At 39.4% G+C, this 21,228-nt stretch overlaps 1 protein-coding gene across 1 annotated transcript in view; it reads left to right on the top strand.

Annotated features, from left to right (window-relative positions):
- The window catches only part of CEP192 (centrosomal protein 192), a 459,635-nt gene that overhangs the window by 353,395 nt on the left and 85,012 nt on the right, over positions 1-21,228 (top strand). Inside the window, 4 exon segments of the mRNA XM_030212468.1 lie at positions 8,312-8,462; positions 9,503-9,672; positions 14,429-14,552; positions 19,396-19,501. Coding sequence (XP_030068328.1) covers positions 8,312-8,462; positions 9,503-9,672; positions 14,429-14,552; positions 19,396-19,501 — 551 coding nt within the window.

The following is a 21,228-nucleotide window of genomic DNA, read 5'->3' on the forward strand; positions in this document are numbered from 1 at the left end:
CAATTCTTCTTTTCAATGTTATAAACAACCCCCAGTGGCTTCAAAAGGTGCACCCAATGTAATAGTGTGATTTTTATCATGGACCTACACAGTTGGTGCATTGGGTGCCTAGGACCTGACCTTGTGGCTGATTCTTGTTCTGTCTGTTTGCAAATGCAACTAAGAACACAGAGCACACCAAGTCCAGCAGTAGAAACATTTTGGCTCTTTGAAGGCTAGTCCATCAACGTCGGCACTCAAAGCATCGACCTGAATGGCAACCTATCCTATTTCTACCACTGGGAGTGCTTAGTCATCAATGAGGTCTTCACCTCCTTTGCCATTGGGTGCTGTTAGTAGTGACTGGTCAGTGTCAGACTAACGCCAAGGATGCACACAGATTCAACAACAGGGATTGTGCTGCTGAATATCGAAGGGCTTCCAAGAAGCATTGGTATCTGCCCCCTTGAAAGCACAGTTCCAGGAGTCTCCGGGGCATCAGTATCGCTGACACCCAAGAAGCATCGGTTCTGAAAGGACTTCACCAGAGGTAGTGATGCAACAGTTTCCAGGCAGCCAGGTCTTGGTTTCTGGTTAAACACTGACTATTCCCCAATCTTTCACTGAACCAGCCACCCGTGCTTTTACCGGTGCCTACCTTCGATGAATGGTACTGGGCCATACTCAGGGAGGAGTTGGTGCAGATATTTCAGCTACACATCACTCAGGCATTGAAGGTGCTTGTGCCAGCTGCAACTTAGCCTCAGCTCCTTCCTGAGGCCCAAGCTCTCCTGTGGAGCAGTTTTTGACACTGGTGCCTCGCCAGGAGTCAACAGCAACATTGACCCATGTGGTATCACTATTGGCATCAGGAGAGGAAGCTTCCTTGGAGTCTGAGAGTAGGGTGTACCTTGGCACACTTTGGGGTGGGGCAGGCACTCTAAAATCTGAAATTACATTGATCTTTTTGAAAAATCCAAATCACAAAACCGATTGAAATTAGATGCAGCAAAATCTGCTGACCTGAAATTGCTATTTAACAAAAAATGCTGGAAAGATTGTTTAAAAAATGCTAAAATAAGAAACTTTTATGTGATCCAGCGGCTATCTTGGATGCAATGGAACCAGGAAATGCTATGGACAGCAGGAAATGTCTCATACATTAAATGCAAGATTTAAAAATGCATCAAAATGATATAAACACTGGAAATGCTGTATAAGAACAGTGAAGAATGTCAACATAAATGAATAAATTGTAGAGAAGTCCCAACTCCAGTCTGGCAGCCCCTGTGCTACCTTAGAGGAGGAAAGTCTCCTAGAAGGAGAGTATCACCCTGTACTATCGCACCGAGGATATGTCTCCAGGAATTGGTGGAGGGCTAGCATTGTGTATTAAGGAGAGCCTTGAATGAAATAGATTGAAATTTCTGCAGGAAACAAAACACTTCTTGGAATCACTGTGGATTGAAATTCCCTGTGTAAAGGGGAGAAGGATAGTGATAGGAGTGTACTACCGTCCACCTGGCTGGGATGAACAGACGGATGCAGAAATGTTAAAGGAAATTAGGGACACAAACAAACTGGGCAACACAATAATAATGTGTGATTTCAATATTGACTGGGTAAATGTAACATCGGGGCACGCTAGGGAGGTAAAATTCCTTGATGAAATCAAGGACAGCTTTATGGAGCAGCTGGTACAGGAGCTGACGAGAGAATGAAAAATTTAAGACCTAGTCCTTAGTGGAGCGCATGCTCTGGTGTGGGAGGTAATGGTGCTGGGGCCGCTTGACAACAGTGATCGTAATATGATCGGATTTGATATTAGCTTTGTAGTAAGTATACATAGGAAATCAAATACGTTAGCGTTTAACTTTAATAAAGGAGACTATGATAAAATGAGAAGAACGGTAAAAAAAAAAACTTAGAGGAGCAGCTGCGAGGGTGAAATATTTATATCAGGTGTGGATGCTGTTCAAAAACACCATCCTGAAGCCCAGGCGAAATATATTCCGCGTATTAAAAAAGGAGCATAGAAGACCAAATGACAGCCAGCGTGGTTAAAAAGTGAGGTGAAGAAAGCTATTAGAACTAAAAGAAAATCCTTCAGAAAATGGAAGAAGGAACCGACTGAAAATAATAAGAAACAGCATAAGGAATGTCCAGTCAAATGCAAAGCACTGATAAGGAAGGCTAAGAGGAACTTAGAAAAAAAGATTGTGTTGGAGGCAAAAACATATAGTAAAAATTTTTTTTTAGGTATATTAAAAGCAGGAAGCCGGCAAAAGAATCAGTTGGACCGCTAGATGACCGAGGAGTAAAAGGGGTGATCAGGGAAGACAAAGCCGTAGTGGAGAGATTAAATGAATTCTTTGCTTCGGTCTTCACCGAGGAAGATTTGGGTGGGATACCGGTGCCAGAAATGGTATTCAAAGCTGGCGAGTCGGAGAAACTTAATGAATTCTCTGTAAACCTGGAGGATGTAATGAGGCAGCTCTACAAACTGAAGAGTAGCAAACCTCCTGGACCGGATGGTATTCATCCCAGAGTACTGATAGAACTGAAAAATGAGCTTGCAGAGCTATTGTCAGAAATATGTAATTTATCCTTAAAATCGAGAGTGGTACCGGAAGATTGGAGGGTGGCCAATGTAACGCCGATTTTTTAAAAAGGTTCCAGAGGAGATCCGGGGAAATTATAGACTGGTGAGTCTGACGTCGGTGCCGGGCAAATGGTAGAGAGTATTAAGAACAAAATTACAGAGCATAATAAACTTGAGATGGATTGGGAAGAATTAACCAGTGATTATGAGAAAGGAGAAGGTGGGCTGGGATTTAGGGGATTGTTAGTCTGGCTGATCTGAATGAAATACTTTGAAAGTAAGCATAAAGATCTTAAAATAAATTCTAAATTCAATAGGTGACCAATACAGTTTAAAAAACAAAGAGGAGATGCGATCCCTTCTTATAGCTCGACACGGGATCCATGCTGCTATGTTTCATAGTGTTTGTAATCTTTTCAATTCAAATTTAGAGATGCCAGCAAAGACCAAACAAATAAGGGAGCCTATGAAAGTGATACAAAGTATGTTGAGAATTTTCATCTATGTAACCATGAATCGACGCAATTTGCGAAGTTCGAAGAAGCCAGATTTAAGAACCGAAGATATCTGGATTGAAAGGGTTAGTTTCAAATCTAATATAACACGTAGATATCTAAATTTGTCTACTGGCTGAATAGGAGAAATAAAGACCTCAGATGTAACAGAAGGAATAGAAGCATGCCCTGTGATTCAACAGACTATGGTTTTTGAGGATTTAAAACTAAATGATGTGTTTGTAGCCAGTTACTCGTCCAAACATTTTTGAACAGGGCCAAGATCAGGAATGTTATTGGAAGTGTAGTGGATGATCAAGATATCATCTGCGTAAAAGAACATGCTAAGACTGTATTACAGAAGCCAAGGGACTGAGAAAGAGATTAGAGAGTTGGGGACAGAATGCATCTCTGGACTCCACAAGAAAGAATAAAGCACTTTGATAATGCATCTGACTTTGATCCTTTTAATTTGATTATGCAGAAATGAAAAGAACCAATAAACAGTACTAGCCTCCCCAATATCAAGTTTAATATAGATCTCACTAAGCAGAGATATTAAAATGGTTTCAGTACTGTAACTAGTTTTAAAATCGGACTGACAAGGATGCAAAACGAGAACCAATTCTAAATGTATGTGAAGTTGTAAAAAACTATGTGCTTCATCTTAGCAAGGAATGGAAGATTGGAGACTGGCCTGTAATTTGCTGGAACCAAAGGATCAGAAATTTTCTTATGGATAAGAGCGAATTATAGCCGTTTTCAGTGAATCACGAACAGATCCTTCTGTAAGACTATGGGTAACTATTTGATGCACCAAGGGCAGAAGACCAAGTGTTGACGATGTTATCCAAGTTTGCAGGTGGTAATATGCATTTCTGTTAGACATCAAGAGATCCGTTCAAGTGAAGGGAGATTTAAAAGAAATCCATAAAGATGTGGGAGATGGGTCTGCTAAACCAGATCAGGAACACTATTCATTACAGGAAAGGATGACTGAAGTGAACTTACTGTTTTGAATGAAAACATTACGCTAAAGCATTCACTGAGGGAATATAATCTTGATCTAAAAGCTGAGGTGGTTGCCTGAGCATGGAATAAACTGAAAACTGTTTATTGGAATTAGTAGCATTCTGAATTTAGTTTAGCAATTTTAAGCTGAGCTGAATAAAAGCATTGCTGGACTTTGTGTTTTTTGTTCTATATTTTTGCCACTGACATTTGGTATGGTGAACATGTTACTTCATTGAGTGGAGACCAGGATAATACCATTATTTATTTTTCCAACTTGGCAATATCTCATTAATTTTTTCTATGATCACAGAATTCTATATATTAATCTGTTTATCAAGTATTTGGTCAGGGAAGTCTTCCAGAAAACTATTCGTAAAAGGATCTAAAGAAAATAGAATGAAACCTTCTTGACCATCGACCCAATCCATGTGGTGAAGTGAATGAGGCAATGATACGACCAAGAAAGGGGGAGTAGAGTAGAAATTTTAGCAGGTCTGTTGCATTAGTAATATTGGAAATAACTAAACTCAATGTGTGCACTCCCAAATGAGTTGGATTTCCAACATGCTGACATAATCCAAGATTGTGTTTAAAAAAAAAAAAGTGAGAAAAATGAGCTTAACTTGGATGAGAGTACATCTACAACTTCCTAAAATAATCAGATTTTGAAATTTGAGACGTGTATCAGTAATTGTCTGAAAAACCAAATCTCATTCAGCAGAATTTAATTTACAAAAGTAAAATATGGATAATGGGATTGCTAACTATCCGAGTTAATAAATAATTCCTGATATGGAAGCTGAGCATGGAAAAGCTCTTCAATCTTCAAAGAGTTGTTAAAAATAACAGCTAGTCCTCCACCCTGTTTAGATTGCCTGGTAGATAAAAATGCTGAGTGGGTATGCAGACAGCAATGATATAAATAACCTTCTTCACCCAGAAGAAGCTGCGTTTCTACCAAACAAAGCAGGTCCAATGTATGATAAAGTAACACGTCCTAAACCAGTTGTGACTTCTTTTTTTTTTTTATGGACTGACAAGCCACAAGCTAGTGAAACATTTGAGCAAATTGGTAGAAGATAACAAAATCTTAGGTTACCTACTTCTTTAAAACACTGTGGGACTATGTGCTTAGCCAGTCAATGACCGTATATCATTGGAATAGAAGACAGCAGCATTGGGTAGTTTTCCAAGTACGTTTGTAAAACAGCATCAAATCCACAAGTGGAAAGATTTAAAAAAATAAAAGTTAAAATTTTTTAAAATACCCACCCAGCAAGTGATATGGAGAGTAGGCCTAACATATCGTACCTGCTTCGCTTACCCCAAGGAGCTCGCCTAAGGTGCATGGCCTGTTCCTTATGTGTGCTCCTTCGCTGTGCGCCCATGGCACGAACGCCGTTACCCATATATGTTAAGCAATCACTTTGTGACGTCATAATGACAATGAAGGCCATTTGTTTCACAATTGAGGACCGGACCGGAATACTCAAAGGATCCAGCAATGGTCAGTCGTTTTTTATGTCATGCTGGAACGCTATTTTCTAAATAAATACTCATATTGCAAAACTTTTATGTACAGAATAGCACTCCAGCACATGTAGAGATGTATGCACATGCAACTCTCGATGCTGATTTGTGTGCAAGACATAGCTTCCACTAGCACAGACCCTTATTAGTGCATGTTTTGTTTTTGGGCATAGTCAATTTGCATATTTGATTAGTGCATTGAGGAGCAGTACTTCGGCATGAATCTTGTGTTAAGAAATCTTGCACTAAATTTCAGTATATGGCTGTAGTGCAAGGTTTCTACATGAACCTCTGAATTGCTAAAGAGATCAAGTTTGATATAACAGCTTAACATACTGAGGATGCAAGGTTGGTAACACTTTCATTGCCAATTTCTACTTCCGCCTCCCTATCCTCCTTTATTAATCATATTGTAATTTCTACTTTCGCTTCCCTATCCCTCCTTTATTAATTACTAGTAAAAAAGGCCTGTTTCTGAGAGCAATGAAACGGACGCTAGCAAGGTTTTCATCGTAGTGTGTATGTTTGAGAGTGAGTGTGTGTGTGAGAGAGAGAGAGAGAGTGAATGTGCGAGTGTGTGTGTGAGAGAGTGTGTTTGAGAATGAGAGTATGCTGCAGGGGCCCCCCCTCCGTCTGTTGGCGTCCTTCCCGGTCCCCCCTGTGTTTCGTTTTCCCGTTTCCTTCTCCTCCCCCTCCCATGTGTTCTCCCCACAGCGCCTCAGGGTTGTGGCCCCCCCCCCCCCCCCCCCCCCGCTGTCTGGCTTTCAGGATCGTGGCCCCTCCGTCTGGGGCCTTTTTTCTGCATTGTAGTGTGTATGTTTGAGTAAGTGTGTGAGAGAGACAGAGTGAATGCGCGAGTGTGTGTGCGAGAAAGAGAGTGTGTGTGTGAGAGAGAATCCCAGCTTCAGGGAGTTCCCCCCCCCCTCCCTCCCCTGTGCCTTTCAGGATGGTGGTCCCCCCTGTGTTCCCTCCCCCCCCCGGGCCTTTCAGGATGGTGGTCCCTCTTTCTTCCGCCCTTTGTCCCTCTCCCCCCTGTCTTTCCTCCTCCCCTTCCTGGCCTCCCCGTTTCCCCCTCGCAGCTTCAGGGTCGAGTGCCCCCCTCGCTCCGCCTTTCAGGGTGAAACTGTGACGGTGACACTGGTTCCCTTCTTCGCAGGTTCAGGGAGGCAGGCTGTCTCCGTCTGCTGAAGGTGGTTCCCTTCCTCGCCCGTTCAGGGAGGCAGGCAGGCTGGCTGGCTCCGTCCGTGAGTCCGAGTCCTGCGGATGCGGAAATTGGCTGCCGAGGTGCAGGGGGAGATCGCGTGTCGCTGCTGGCCGCGTCCCTGCCTCCCTCCGTCCGCCGTTGTTCGGGCGATGTTAGTCCTCCGGAGGTGGGAAATGGTCGCCGAGGGGCAGGGGGAGATGACATTTCACCGAGTGTGAATGCTCCGCTCTCGAGAGGGCGGGCCAGACACTCATTGCCAAACCGGATATCTCTGGCGCCTCAAGTTTCCGGCTTGAGGCTTCAGAACGTTGAAGGTGCCTTGAAGATTGTGACTGAGAGTGAGATTAACCCACTTCTATAGTTATTTAAAAAATTTTCATGTTAGATTAAACATGCTCCAGAGGTGGTACTGTTTAAATAAATAGCATGCATTTTATTTTTGAGCCTCATAGCAAAAGATTTTTTTGGTATATGACCAGTTTAAGCAGCATGGTCGATTTATGCTAAGTTCATACCATATTACTCCAGCTGTAATTTTATAAGGGTTCTTCTGAATTATTGGTATGCCCTGAAGCGGGTGTACAAGCTGGCATTGCTTTCACAAAATACATCTGCTAGGTCAATATTCAGAATGATAGACCTAGTCCAGATTGTATTTGACACTTTTCTGTCATGAGTCAAGTTCAATGGATGGTAAAACTTGTGGTTTTAAACCACTTAGAGAGTTATTTTTTAATAGGCTGCCTAGGTTGAGATTATATTATTTAAAAAAAAATAGTTGCACATAAAATGCAGCCTCATAGATTTATACCTGCTGTTTCTTGTCACCCTGTGTATTTCCTCACATATAAGCTATGGGGTAATCTTATAAGAGATCTTTTATGAGCATTAAGCAAGGTGAAGAATCCCTTATTAAATAACCCCCTTAGTCTTAACGGCTATAAGTTGAAGAATAGATCTGGCACAAAAGTTTAAAAAGGCTTCTCTGTTGTGAATCAAAATTATATGTAACTAATTCCTCTATAATGGTGTCCCTTTGTGATTGATTAGGTATATATATATTTTTGTATGATTTATCATTTAATATTTTTAAATTTCAATGTATGACTTAAAACAAAGATCAAATGTGTGTGTTTTTTCCACTAAGGCCCCCTTTTCTTAAATCACATCAGTGTTTGTTTCCTTAAGTGCATGAGTGGAGGAGTAGCCTAGTGGTTAGTGCAGCAGACTTTGATTTGATCCTGGGGAATTGGTTTCAATTCCCACTGCAGCTCCTTGTGTCTCTGGGCAAGTCTCTTAACCCTCCATTGCCCCAGGTACAAATAAGTACCTGTATATACTATGTAAACTGCTTTGAATGTAATTGCAGAATCCACAAAAAGGTGGTATATCAAGTCCATTCCCATATGTAACTTATTCCTCCATAATGGTGTCCCTTTCTGATTGATGTTTTTGTATGATTTGTCATTTCATATTTTTAAATTTCAGTGTATGACTTACCACAAAGATCAAATGATATACAGCTATTCTATGGAAACCTACATAAAGTTATCCTTTCTGTATTTGGAAGTATTGATGGTATCAGTTCTAATGGAGAATCCTGTCTGCCCTCTCCAAGATTTAACTTGGAATCTCACAGGTAATTGAAAAACAATTGTATTTGATTGTATTAATTTTTCTCCGATGACAAGCAGGCTGATTACTCTCACGGATGGGTCATCGTCCGCGATGGTCCAGGAGACCGGCAAAATCTTGAGAGCAAAGAAGTCTCTCGAACGCTGCATCGTGCGGGCGTGGTCTAATGGTGCATGCTTTGACAGCGGGTATGGGCTTGGACAGAATTTGAGTGGAACTCAAGTATGCACATAGATTATAATGTACCTACATTCTGGCTAACATAACATAGTAGATGACGATAGAAAAAGACCTGCACGGTCCACACAGTCTGTCCAACAAGATAAACTCACATGTGCCATTTTTTGTGTATACCTTACCTTGATTTGTACCTGTCTTTTTCAGGGCACAGACCGTATCAGTCTGCCCCGCCTCCCACCACCAGCTCTGGCACAGACCGTATAAGTCTGCCCAGCACTATCCCCACCTCCCAACCACCAGCCCTGCCTCCCACCACCGGCTAAGCTTCTGGGGATCCCTTCCTTCTGAGCAGGATTCCTTTATGTTTATCCCACGCATGTTTGAATTTCAGGCATGGGTGTTAACACCGGCTATAGGGCTGGTGTAAGTGATTAAACCTTAACTAGGACGTGTGCAAGGCCACTTGTTCTAAAATTTCCTGATATAAGGCAGTAAACCCCTTCTAGAATAGCCTGATATAAAGCACATTTATCAGTAGTGTCATACTATTCTGGTCCTAATTCAATCCCATACCATGATATCTTTTGATTTTTTTTCTTTCAGTGGAATTATTTTGTTCCTCATGTTTTAGATTACAATCCAATGTTTTCAGTGTAAATTGGTGCTATAGTCTAGACCAGGGGTTTCACAAAACTTGTTTTTTGTTGGCATTATGTGCTGTTTCACTTAAACTCCTCATTACTTCTACCAAATTTTTAAAGTGTCTTTTTTTTCCTGTTTCTGTGATACATAGGTAAAATCATCATTCCCACTGTTTGAGCGCTTTATTATACCTGTTTTGTTTTGTGATTTGTTTTTTTTTAGTGGCATTGGAAACCCTGACGGTCATATCAGCAACATGTCTTTGGATGTACTTCCAGTGAAAGGTCCTCAGGGTCCTCCACTGTGTTTAAATATTGTTGATTCTGCATGTAAAATTGAACAGACTTGGACTATCCAGCCTGAACATCTAATTTTGACTTCTCCATCTATTAGTGAGTTATTTTACTATTTTATAAATATCGCTGTTAGAGCATCTGCCTAGTATGTGGCATCAGTAGTCTCTGAGGAAGAGCTTTATAGGCACATCTATGACTGGCTCAGTTTTCTTGTTCAGCGTGATGCTTTGGCTTCAACAACATTAACATCAGCACACAGAAAATTGTAGCCAATACTTGAGACTGATAATCTGCCTGGATGAGTTTTCACTAATGCCAAGGCTTCAGATGGTTTTAGCCACTCTCGTTTATACTCTATTGTACCAGGGGAGGGTATTTAACCAATGCATCAGTGTGCCGTGCAATGTAGATGCTTATATTTTAGGTCCTCTGAAGCCTTATGTCTTCCTAGGAACAGATTGTGTTTACTTTTATATTATCTGTATGAAAACCTTTAATAAAAACATAAAAAAAAAAAAAAAAAGAATACTTTTATGGATCTGGTTTCAGTACGTTTGGAATTCTGACTTTGAGCCAGTGGAGTTCTATGAAGGAGGCTCTACTAGCTTTCCTTCAGATCTTTTTTCTTCATAGGAAAGGAGATGGTTTCTTCCAGATGGCTTCTCCTTCACTGATTTTTATCAAGAAAATTGGAAATGGAGGAGGAATGTAGAGCAGAGATGTTGGATATCCTAAAATTTCTCAAACTCCTCCCCTGCCACCCCCAAAGATAGAGTGGGTGTCTCCATTCAGAATATATTGAAGGATGTGCAAATGAAAATGTGAGCTCACTACCGCTATCCTGTTAACAAGAAAATATCCTCCATGTATAGGATTCAGAAGGCTCCCTGATTGGAAAAACAGGAGTTTTCTCACCACTCTGTGGTGGTCTAATCTGATTTCAACAAGGCCAGAAGTTCCAAGTCTCATTCCTTGATACCCCCAGTGAAGGAGAAAAGGACATTGGATTCTTTGGGGAGGAAATGTTTTTTTCATTGTGCTGTCTTTTCTTCTTACATAATTTCTTGCCAGCTCTTAATGGTTGATAACATGTTAAACCCTCTTCAAACAGTTGAGGAGCTCAAAGATTCTCATGACAAATATGTGGAACTTGTTTACATTTGAGCAAAGAAAAGGAGTGTAAAAATCACGTGGTCAGGTAGACCTTTGATATATTTGAAACGGTATAAAGAGCTTCTGCAATAGGAATCTGTGCTCACAGGCTCCCATGGCTACTACAAAATGCAGGAGAAGCATTTTTCTTTGGGGATAAGACCAGATAAGCAGCTTCTTTGATAAAGGGACATTGCAAGACACTCATGTCCTCATAGTCTGTCTCCAACTTGAATTCTTCTTAGAGAACTTGCTACTCTCAAAAGCGTAGGTTTCCTCTTGCTCCCAACAAAATCGACAGGGCTCTTTCTTTAAAATTAGTGGATTTGGAAAATGTCTTGAGGGTAATCAGAAAAAAACATCTGTCCGCTGAGTACCCTAAACTGAGCTGTCTTCTATTTTGATTATATTATTATTTATGACATTTATAACCCACAGTATTCCCCCCCCAAAGGCAGGCTCAATGTGGCGTACAACAATTAATAAACAAACAATAGTACAAAGTACTATAACTGATCAAAACTTTTAATTGCAATTAATCACACAAAAAGTTTTATTGCTATTAATAAGAAAGAGAGAGATCTCCAGAACTTAGTTTATTGAGATTCCAATATAAATATGACTTGTTATGGTGCCGTGTTTCAGCAATCCAATACCTGCACCAGTAGTCTGTATATCTGAGAAGAACTGTCCTCTCTACAATTGTGCAGTCTCTGTGAACCTAAACTTCTTCAGACTATATTGGTAAATGTTTCTCCCTGGAAATTATCTGGAATGCATTGGTCAAGATGGAACAGTTACTCTCAGGTTAAAACGTATTTATTACAACAAATTACTTCTATGCCAGCAAAAATCTCCATATTGGAAAAGGATTTGGGAAGTTTGGTTATCTTGGATGGTTGAATTAGAGAATAGAGAAACAACTTTTATACAAGACTTTGACAATTAGGAGGAAACTTGAGAATTTGGAGAATATTTATAGGAACCATACACTGAGATTCATTAATTTCTCCAAGTCTCCGATTTACTATCCTATTGGTATTTTGAAGAAATATTTTTGTGATGCCTTAAGAATTCCAGAGAATACTTGTTCTCCAGTATTTAAGGCATACTGTCCCTTGCCTTTTAAGAAATCTCAAACCACAAAGAAACCAATTTAATTCATTCCTTAAATCCACTTGATGTTTTGGAAACTTCTGGTGATTTAGTTGGACAATTTGCAATATTAATAGGAGATCTTGTTCTTGAACCTGATAGAGACTGGATTTTGAAGCTGCTCTTTAAAAAGCGGCCCTAAAATGTATACCCAAATGTTGCTAAAATTAACCAAAAGAGAAGGAAACAATTTTTACTACTTAGATCAGGACTCCTGCAGTTGGGAGCTCAATTCTGGTTATCCACAATGGTCATCCTAATCCTTTGCACTGCCAGATGACCAGCGTGGTCATTTCATATAAGAATCTCTTCAGTAGGAGTGAATCAAAAGCTAGCCTGAGACAGGCTACTCTACAGTGTCCTCAAGATCTGCACTGTTTCAGTGAATGCCCTCAAAGATGGTTCAGGTGAGATGCTGGTGCCACCTCTGATACTGCCTCTTTTCACCTGCAGCAGTGTGTCCCCAGCCTTCTCTGAGGCAGGTCTAGCCAGATGAGTTTTTAGGATTGCCACAATAAATATGCTTTGGGTACACTGGGTTTCCAATGCATGTAAATCTCTCATTCATTTTTATTATAATTGTGGAAAACTTACTGCCTATGTGCCGGGTGAATAAACAAAGCTAGACTGTCAGAAAGAGACAGATGAGAGAGAAAATCACTAGTCTGTAGCAGCAACTGAATAAAGAGGCAGGCATGCAGCCAGGTTTAGAAATCATCTTTCTTGTCTATTTAATATTAAGTAGGCAGCATCCGTATTAGTGTGCTGCCAGACAGGAGCCAGTAGGATCTCTGCACACCACTAAACTGAGTAACATAGTAAATAACTGCAGATAGACCTGAATGGTCCATCCAGTCTGCCCACCAAGATAAACTCATTTTACATGGTATGTGGTACTTTATATGTATACCAGAGTTTGATTTGTTTTTTTTGTTTTGTTTTGTTACATTTGTACCCCGCGCTTTCCCACTCATGGCAGGCTCAATGCGGTAGGCAATGGAAGGTTAAGTGACTTGCCCAGAGTCTTGCCTTTCTCAGGCCACAGCCCATAAAAGTCTGCCCAGCACTGTTCTTGTAGTAAAAGTTCTGAATCTAACACCAAAGCCCCTTAAAATGTACACTCCAGCCCATCTATATCTATTCAGTTACGATTAGGGCGTAGACCGTAGAAGTCTGCCCAGCACCGGTTTTGCTTCCCGGTTACTGGCGTCACCACCCTATCTCTGCTAAGATTCCATAGAGCCATTCTGTCTAAACAGGATTCCTTTTTGTTTATCCCACGCGTGTTTGAATTCTATTACCGATTTCATCTCCACCACCTCCTTCGGGAGGGCATTTCATGTATCTACCTTCCTTTCCATGAAAAAATAGTTCCTGACATTACTCCTGACTCTGCCCCCTTCAACCTCAATTCATGTCCTTTAGTTCTACCACTTTCCCATCTCCGGAAAAGGTTGGTTTGTGGATTAATAACTTTCAGATATTTGAACATCTGCATCAGGTCACCCCTGATTCTTCTTTCCTCCAAGGTATACGTTTTCAGGTCGGCAAGTCTCCTCGTACGGTTTGCAATGCAAATCCCGTACCATTTTTGTAACTTTTCTTTGCACCGCTTCCAGTCTCTTTAGCAAGATATGGCCTCCAAAACTGAACACAATACTCCAAGTGGGGCCTCACCAATGACTTGTAGAGGGGCATCAACACCTCCTTTCTTTCATATCCTCTGACACCAGCACCCCAAAGTCTCTCCTGAGTCACGATTAGTAATCTGTCCGCTCCTATCCGGTATCTCTCTTTTGGATTTCTGCACCCCAAGTGCATCACTCTGCACTTTTTGACATTCAATTTTAACTTCATAAATAAGAAACCGTTATAAAAATATATCATAAATTTTTTTTTGATTTTTAATATGTTGTCAGTGAGTTGAAAAATAAAAAACTTATAAAGAGTTTTAAATATATATATATTGACAGATGAGTGCTCAGTAAAATGCTGGTTGCTCAGGCTGGTCTACAGAGTTACAGCAGGCAGAACCCAACATCATCGCACTCAGCCCTACCTACCATCCCTACGTCTTGTTCAATGGTTCACTTCTCATAACACTAAAAAGAAAATAGAAAATATATGCCCGATGATAAAGACCGGTACTTAGCTTGGGGCTGGATTCACTACTGTGTCAAAACTGCTGTCGGGTGCCGTGCTGTGGACCAGCTGAGCTTAGTTGAAAGGTGTATGTGCTCGTGATAAAAATTAAATGCAAAATCTTCTTAACTCTTCTTAATAACTGTTTGATATATTGGGTATGTTATATATATTAGGTTCTGCCTGTTGTAACTCTGTAGACCAGCCTGAGCAACCGGTGGACTGCAGCTTTGATTACCAGGACATATTACACAGGATGTGAGCAAAGTCCATAGTTATAGTCTGATATATGGTAGAATAATTTTGCTTAAGCAGTTTGAAACATATTGTACTTTTTTGTTAAAGCTTTTTATCTAGTTATGCATTTAAGATTCACACACACTTTTTCCTGTAATCCTGTCAGGTGGAAGCACGGCAACTGGGCATATAAAACTCTCAAATATCACCAACAGGATACTGACATTTGAATTATCTTGGCCAGCTCACTGTCTTACTATTACACCTCAGCATGGAATTATTGAACCTCAGTAAGTGCTGTTTCTGTAAAATGACTAACAAAAGCTTATTCTAAAGTTTGCTAGAAAATGTCATTGATATTGCACTTATTCATAAACTACAAGTTTGTTCTGGTGGCTTAGTCATCAATTGGGTAAAATAACTCTGGAAGATAAGAAATTTGACTGGAATATTTTGTCATCTGATTGCTACTTATGACTTCATTTCTTATATATACTATACATGCTAATAACCGTTGGAGAAAACCACTCACTACCAGGCAGTAGTAGGGTATTACAGAAAGATTTATTGCAGGTTTGCTCAGTACTAAAAACATTTATGTGTGTGTGTATGTATATAGATATATAGATATATATAGATATAGATAGTAGCAGCTATAAACAAGATGCTGTATTTTTGGTAATATTAGCTATGCAGGCATGTGGTCATATGGTACATCAGCAATTTTTAGTTCTCACATGTACGAATTCATTCCATCTGCTGGATTTTCAACATACATGTGCAGTGCACCCAATTTTTTTGTTCCACTTTTCTACTCTGTATTCATCTCTCTCAGCCTCATCTACCTTCTGACTCTCATCCTGTCAACAGCCCAAGACACTAGACTAAGGCAAAATGATGTAAACCTGATTAGTATCCAGTATCTACCCATTTTTTAGCACTGTTCTAGGGTTCTAACAATGAAACTGAAACGAAGAGAAATATTTAAGAAAGCTGCTAACTGCTTTGTTTAATGAAATGCAAGTTTAGATCAATAATCCTACAAATTCTAATCTGTCCCAAGCTGTAAGTCACATGGAGTGGCATTTTCAATATGACGTCCAAATGGCGAAAAATAAACTTTTATCGGAAAACATTCATAAACTGGTTTAGTGTTTCATCTTCATTGTTAATTTTACTGTAAAACTTCGAACTATACTGGTTTCTTATTGGTTGTTATGTGTATTGCCAACTAATATTTATTGCAATGGGCAGGGCTAGATTAAGGTATGTGCAAGCTGGGAACATACCTTGGATCTGAGGTTTAAGGATCTCCACATAACTGAGAAGGTTTGGATTGACTACTGTCTAGCTTTTCAGAATTCTACTGATTTTTACATTCCTGCCTGGAAGGTAAAAGGATAGCTAATATGTCTGCACAACAGAGGTGTACACACACTTGCAGAGGAATTGGAAAGAATTCCATGAGTTCTGCCCTGCATGCTTTCTCCACTTGTCACTTCTTATGTTTTGTGCTTCTATTTGATTATTAGGAAGTAGGCAGATGTGAACCAAGAGCTTACAACTCAAAGGCTCTGCAGTGGAAGAGGCAGCTCTAAACCAAAAGAAAACAAATAATGTAACACTCTCAAAATGTCAAAGTATTTATACATTTTTTTTAAAGAAATGTGGTCATAAATTTTCACTGCACATTACTTTTTTTTTTTTGTGCCAAAACGTGTTGGAGTGAAAACAAATATTTAAGATTACTTATCTTATTCAAATCAAATTGGCAGGGTCCTGACACGGACCATGTTTCGCAAAATTGCTGTTTCAAGGCACCCAACTATTCAGTTTCAAAGCGACTGCAACATCCCCTGAAAATAAATTTAAACTACTAACTAGCTAGAAAAAATTCTATCAAAGCAGTGTTTGCGCCTGTTCTTGCGGCCAGCGGAGTCCAATCAGGCCAGCAATACTACGCAGACAAACCCTCTCAACTGTATCTTAGAAACCGGACAGCTGGATTCAAATAAAAACAAAAAGAGAAAAAAAAACAAGAGAAGCTTCCGTTGGGGGAAAACACAGGTTTATTCTTTACCCAGAGATTTAGGATAAATAATAAGAAATAGTCATAGAAATAGTCTAGAATATGACAGAAATGAGAACATATATAGAATTGGAAATTACAATGGAAAGTTGATCAGGGCAGTCTCTTAGTTCTGTGGCGTGAGGCCAAGCGCGCTGCACACTGACCAGCCTCCTATCTGGCAGAGAAATATTATATAGGGTTTCTTTTCCCTTTCAAGACAAAAAAGGGAGCACAAGGGGGAGGGATTCTCTCACCCCCTTAGTTAGCATCTTACAGTCAGTCAGGATCTGTAGTATCAATAAAATACATAGCATCTGTTTACATTCCCTTTGAAGATGCAGTTGGTCTCTTGTCTAAATGTTTTGGATATTATATCTCTTCTATTCATCTTTACAGCTTTTCTCATACAAGAATATATTCCCCAGAACCTTTGATCTATTTATCTTAGTATATCCCTTTATTCTTATCTTTTATTCTAATTCTAAAAAGAGGAGGCAAGAGTTAATTACTTTTCCTTCTGACAGCCCAGGTCATTCTTATTCTAAAGACAAGAGTTAAAAACTGCTTCCCTTTAGAGGTGTTACATCTCTCTGTCAGCTCAGACCCTGTGCTTATGTCATAACATAGATTCTCTTGTGTTCAAGGAAATGCATAATAGAATTATTGCTGTTGACTCCAGAGATCTGTCTGTCAGGGAAATAGTGTTTGATCTAATTGTTCTAGGCAGAGAAAGAAGTCTTCTGCAAGTGTTATTTCCCTCACTGTTACAAGATAAAGTCAATCTCATTTGCTTCGAAGTAGCCTTATACAAAAGACCTGGAAAAGACTTCTGTCTGCTGTATTCCCTGAGGCCTGACCTTGCTCGATGAGAGAGATTGTGGGCAATCAGGTTTAATTACCTGACTTGGCAAGAGGAGGGGTAGAGTATAAAATTGCTATTCCAGCAAGCTTTCCCCTGTTTTAGAAAGAGAGAAACCTCCATTTCTCCCTGTCCAAATATGAGGAATTAATTCTGCATATTAAATAATTGGAGGCCTTCTGCCTCCTACAACAGCAGTCAAAGGTATGTCAAAAATAGAACATGATTAAAAAAGCATTTGTATAAAATTTTAAAAAGTAAAGTTGGATAGGACAAAGTAACATTATGTTGCTAAGGTTGATTGTCAACTTCCAACCTGTAAGTGAAAAACAGCACTATTTAAACACTCCAGGAAGTCACATGACAGAGAAAACAAACTGTAAAAATCATATTTCTGACAATAGCTCTGCAAGCTCATTTTTCAGTTCTATCAGTACTCTGGGATGAATACCATCCGGTCCAGGAGATTTGCTACTCTTCAGTTTGTAGAACTGCCCCATTACATCCTCCAGGTTTACAGAGAATTCATTAAGTTTCTCCGACTCATCAGCTTTGAATACCATTTCCGGCACCGGCATCCCACCTAAATCTTCCTTGGTGAAGACCGAAGCAAAGAATTCATTTAATCTCTCCGCTACGGCTTTGTCTTCCCTGATCACCCCTTTTACTCCTCGGTCATCTAGCGGTCCAACTGATTCTTTTGCCGGATTCCTGCTTTTAATATACCATATTTATTTATTTAATTTAATTATATTTATAACCCTTATCACCTAAGTGGGGTACAAGTGAACATATATAAAAATATTCAAACATTTGTGATACCTGTTAACATCCTATCCTTAACATGGCTGTATCATTATTACACAGATAAGCTTGAACAACTAGAGTTTTAATTTTTCCGTTAAAGTCAGAGTAGATGATAAATGAATCAGTCCTGGCTATTCCACAAATATGGACTCCCTATGAAAAAAAAAATTAGTTCAGACATTACAACATAATGCATATTAGCCAGAGAGGTTTGCACCAACTATCAGGCTCCCATTGACCTCGTCAAACGACCTGACTCATAAGAACTTGTTGAAAATAATCAGGAGTGACAGTCAAGGAATCATCAATATTTTATATTGTTTTCAATACTTAATTGGAAGCCAAATTAAAAACTTCATTGAAAGAGAGACACACGATCAGTTCTTTGAAGCCTTACAATTAATTTGACTCCTCTGTTCATAGAACATTATCCCAAAAGGCTTAGGGATCATCTAGGTTTGTTTTTGCAAATGTAAGATGAGCATTGATGATGATCTTGGATAGTAGCAATTTTTCTTGCTACTCTCCCATTAATCCCATTTTTACCTAGTGTGTCTTATTGTGGAGTCAAGAACATTGACTTAGTTGAAGCTAGAGAGGTCTGCAGTTTTTTTTTTTTTTATGTTCTAGGATGTTTTATGTCTTCCTGGTTGATTTGTCCTTGCACCTTTGGAGTAATTTTGGTAGGCTGGCCACTTTTGGGAAGATCAACCACTGTTCCAAGTCTCCTCCATGTGGAGATAATGACTCTTATTGTGGTTCACTGAAGTCCCAGAGCTTTAGAAATGGCTTTGTAACCCTTTTCCAACTGGTATTTCAGCAAGCTTTTTTTCTCATCTTTGTTTGATCATGACATAGCATTCTTTACAATCTTTGTGGTGACTATTTCATTCTCATAATATGGTTCAATATATAGTGAGGTTTATGGCTGGCTGTGTTCAATCAGCTGAATCTAATTATCAATTACATTTGGTTAATTGGTTGAGTAACTAAGGGAGCAGTTAATTTTTCATGTGAGTGATATGGCTGTTGGATAACTTTGTTCATTAAATAAATGATGTAATTTAAAAACTGTGTATTCGGATTCCTTTTGGCTAATATTATATTTTGTTTAAAGATCAGAAACCATTAATGTGGCATATATGAATTAATAAGGAATGAGGAGGGCTACTTATTCACATCACTGTAGGTAAAACCTTGTAATACTTCTTACATAGCTCTGTTGTTTCTGCTCATATGTTAGTATTTTAAGTAATTTGGGTAGTATATTTTTTTAAAGATTTTTTCATACTTGGAGTCTAATATGAAAGCAAAACATAAGTGTTTCCCCTGGTCATTTCATAAAGTCTTTGTGTAACAAAATGTTGCATCTGATGCAAAATCTTTCTTATTTTAGGCATCATATATTAATTCTTGTGAGTCCTAATCCATCACTTAAAACAAAACCTTCAGCACTGCCATGGAGTGGTCGAATATATATACATTGTGATAATGCACAGAAGGTTAGTATTTATTTTTCATTTATGATTTTTGAGTGTCCTTATTAAAATTAAAAAGTTAACATTTGCATCTGAAGAAACTTATGAGGTTGATTGGATATTACTGAAATATGCTTACATTTCTTAAGGAAGAGAAGGCCTATTGCTATGCTGTGGGTATCTCAGGATGTGAATCCAAGATCTTCAGTAGATTTGTGAGAAAATATCAGAAGTTATGTTGAAATACTGTATAATATTTTATCATGTTTACGTGATCGAGTATTTGCATGCTGTCTTGAAAATATCTGTCTCTGCCAATTAAAATCGTTCCAGGAGAGACTTGGACACAGTTCAGTTCACTAATAGCTCCAAGCAAGGGATGCAAAAAGTATATGGTGCTTTTGGAAAGGGTAATAAGAACCTTTGATGTGGATTTAGGCAAATGGCGATGATCTTATAAATTTTTAAATGTCAGCTATTCCTGAAAGCAGTGTTAGAGATTTTAAAGCCAAGCTTTAGATAGTCCTTGATGACCAGATGATAAATGAAACAGCTGACAGCTTGTGAGAAACAAATGAAATTGAGCTGCACGTATAAATATATATGTGGAGTATGAGCACATATGAATCCTGGAAAAGACCCTTCATTTGTGTAGGCATAAGAAGTATAAAAAATAGGGAAATAGAGATTTTATTTTCCTAGAATAGGCCTCAAAAGCTTTTGGTAGTACTTATGCCGCTAGTTGCGTCAGTAGTAGAGGAAAAAGGAGAAATGGATAGGGTTTTCGTTTATTAAGTTTGTAGTGATAGGGAGTAGGATTACAGAAGGAGATCACAGTCAGAAGCCCTAAAGGCCCCACAGCAAGAAAGGTGAAGAGATCTATAAAAGAAAGAAAAACAACCATGTAGATAAGTGACCGATTACAAATGTGAAGACAAGCAGAACAAAAAAGAGAGTATAGAGGGTCAGAGAAGACATATATAAAAGAAAATACCCTTATCTAAGTGAAGGCCTGGAGTTCTGGAAAAACTGGAACCTAAGAATAAGAATAGTACAAAAAGGTCAGTTCTTATGCAAAGTAAACTGATAAGGTATTTGAAGTTGAACACTTTTCTGAAGTAAGATTGTTGTACTTATCTGACAGGTGTTGAGTAGATCTCTTTCCCCCCACCCCTCTTTCCACCTTATGCACTCCTTGTGAGACTGCCACTGAAGATCTCACTGTCCATATTAGGGTTAGAGCCGATATAGGCAGTAGAAATTTAAAGTCGCTCCTGCCTGTTCCGGCTCTAGTCTCAAGATGGCCACCATGACCTTTAGTGGAAGTCTCACAAGACAGCTTATGAAGGTCTTGGCAGCCATTTGGGCATGGAGATGGCCAGGACGAGAGTGACTAATTTCTGTTGCCCCAGTTAGGCCAGTAGACCACCAGGTGCCTAAGATGGGCCTGGGTGGGGAGAGCTGGCAGACCAGTGGCTCTGGGAGGAGGCAGGTATGCTAGGTGTGGCAATGGTGGTGGGGAGGTTGAGAGATGGCTGTGTGCAGTGGCAGGGGAGGCAGAATCTGGCTGATTTCATTTTTGGCTTTGGTTTCTACCGAAACAGAGTGACCAGTTTTGGCCGTGGATTCGGTTTCAACAAACCAAAAATCCTGGCTTTGGTCAGGCTCTAATGTTGAGGTCTTATATTGAGTTTTCAAATTATCTGTTTCAAGTTAACTAGCTGTAGTTTGAAAAGAGAATTTTAAACTAA

This window comes from Microcaecilia unicolor, chromosome 1, assembly GCF_901765095.1.
Source record: "Microcaecilia unicolor chromosome 1, aMicUni1.1, whole genome shotgun sequence".
Taxonomy (NCBI): domain Eukaryota; kingdom Metazoa; phylum Chordata; class Amphibia; order Gymnophiona; family Siphonopidae; genus Microcaecilia; species Microcaecilia unicolor.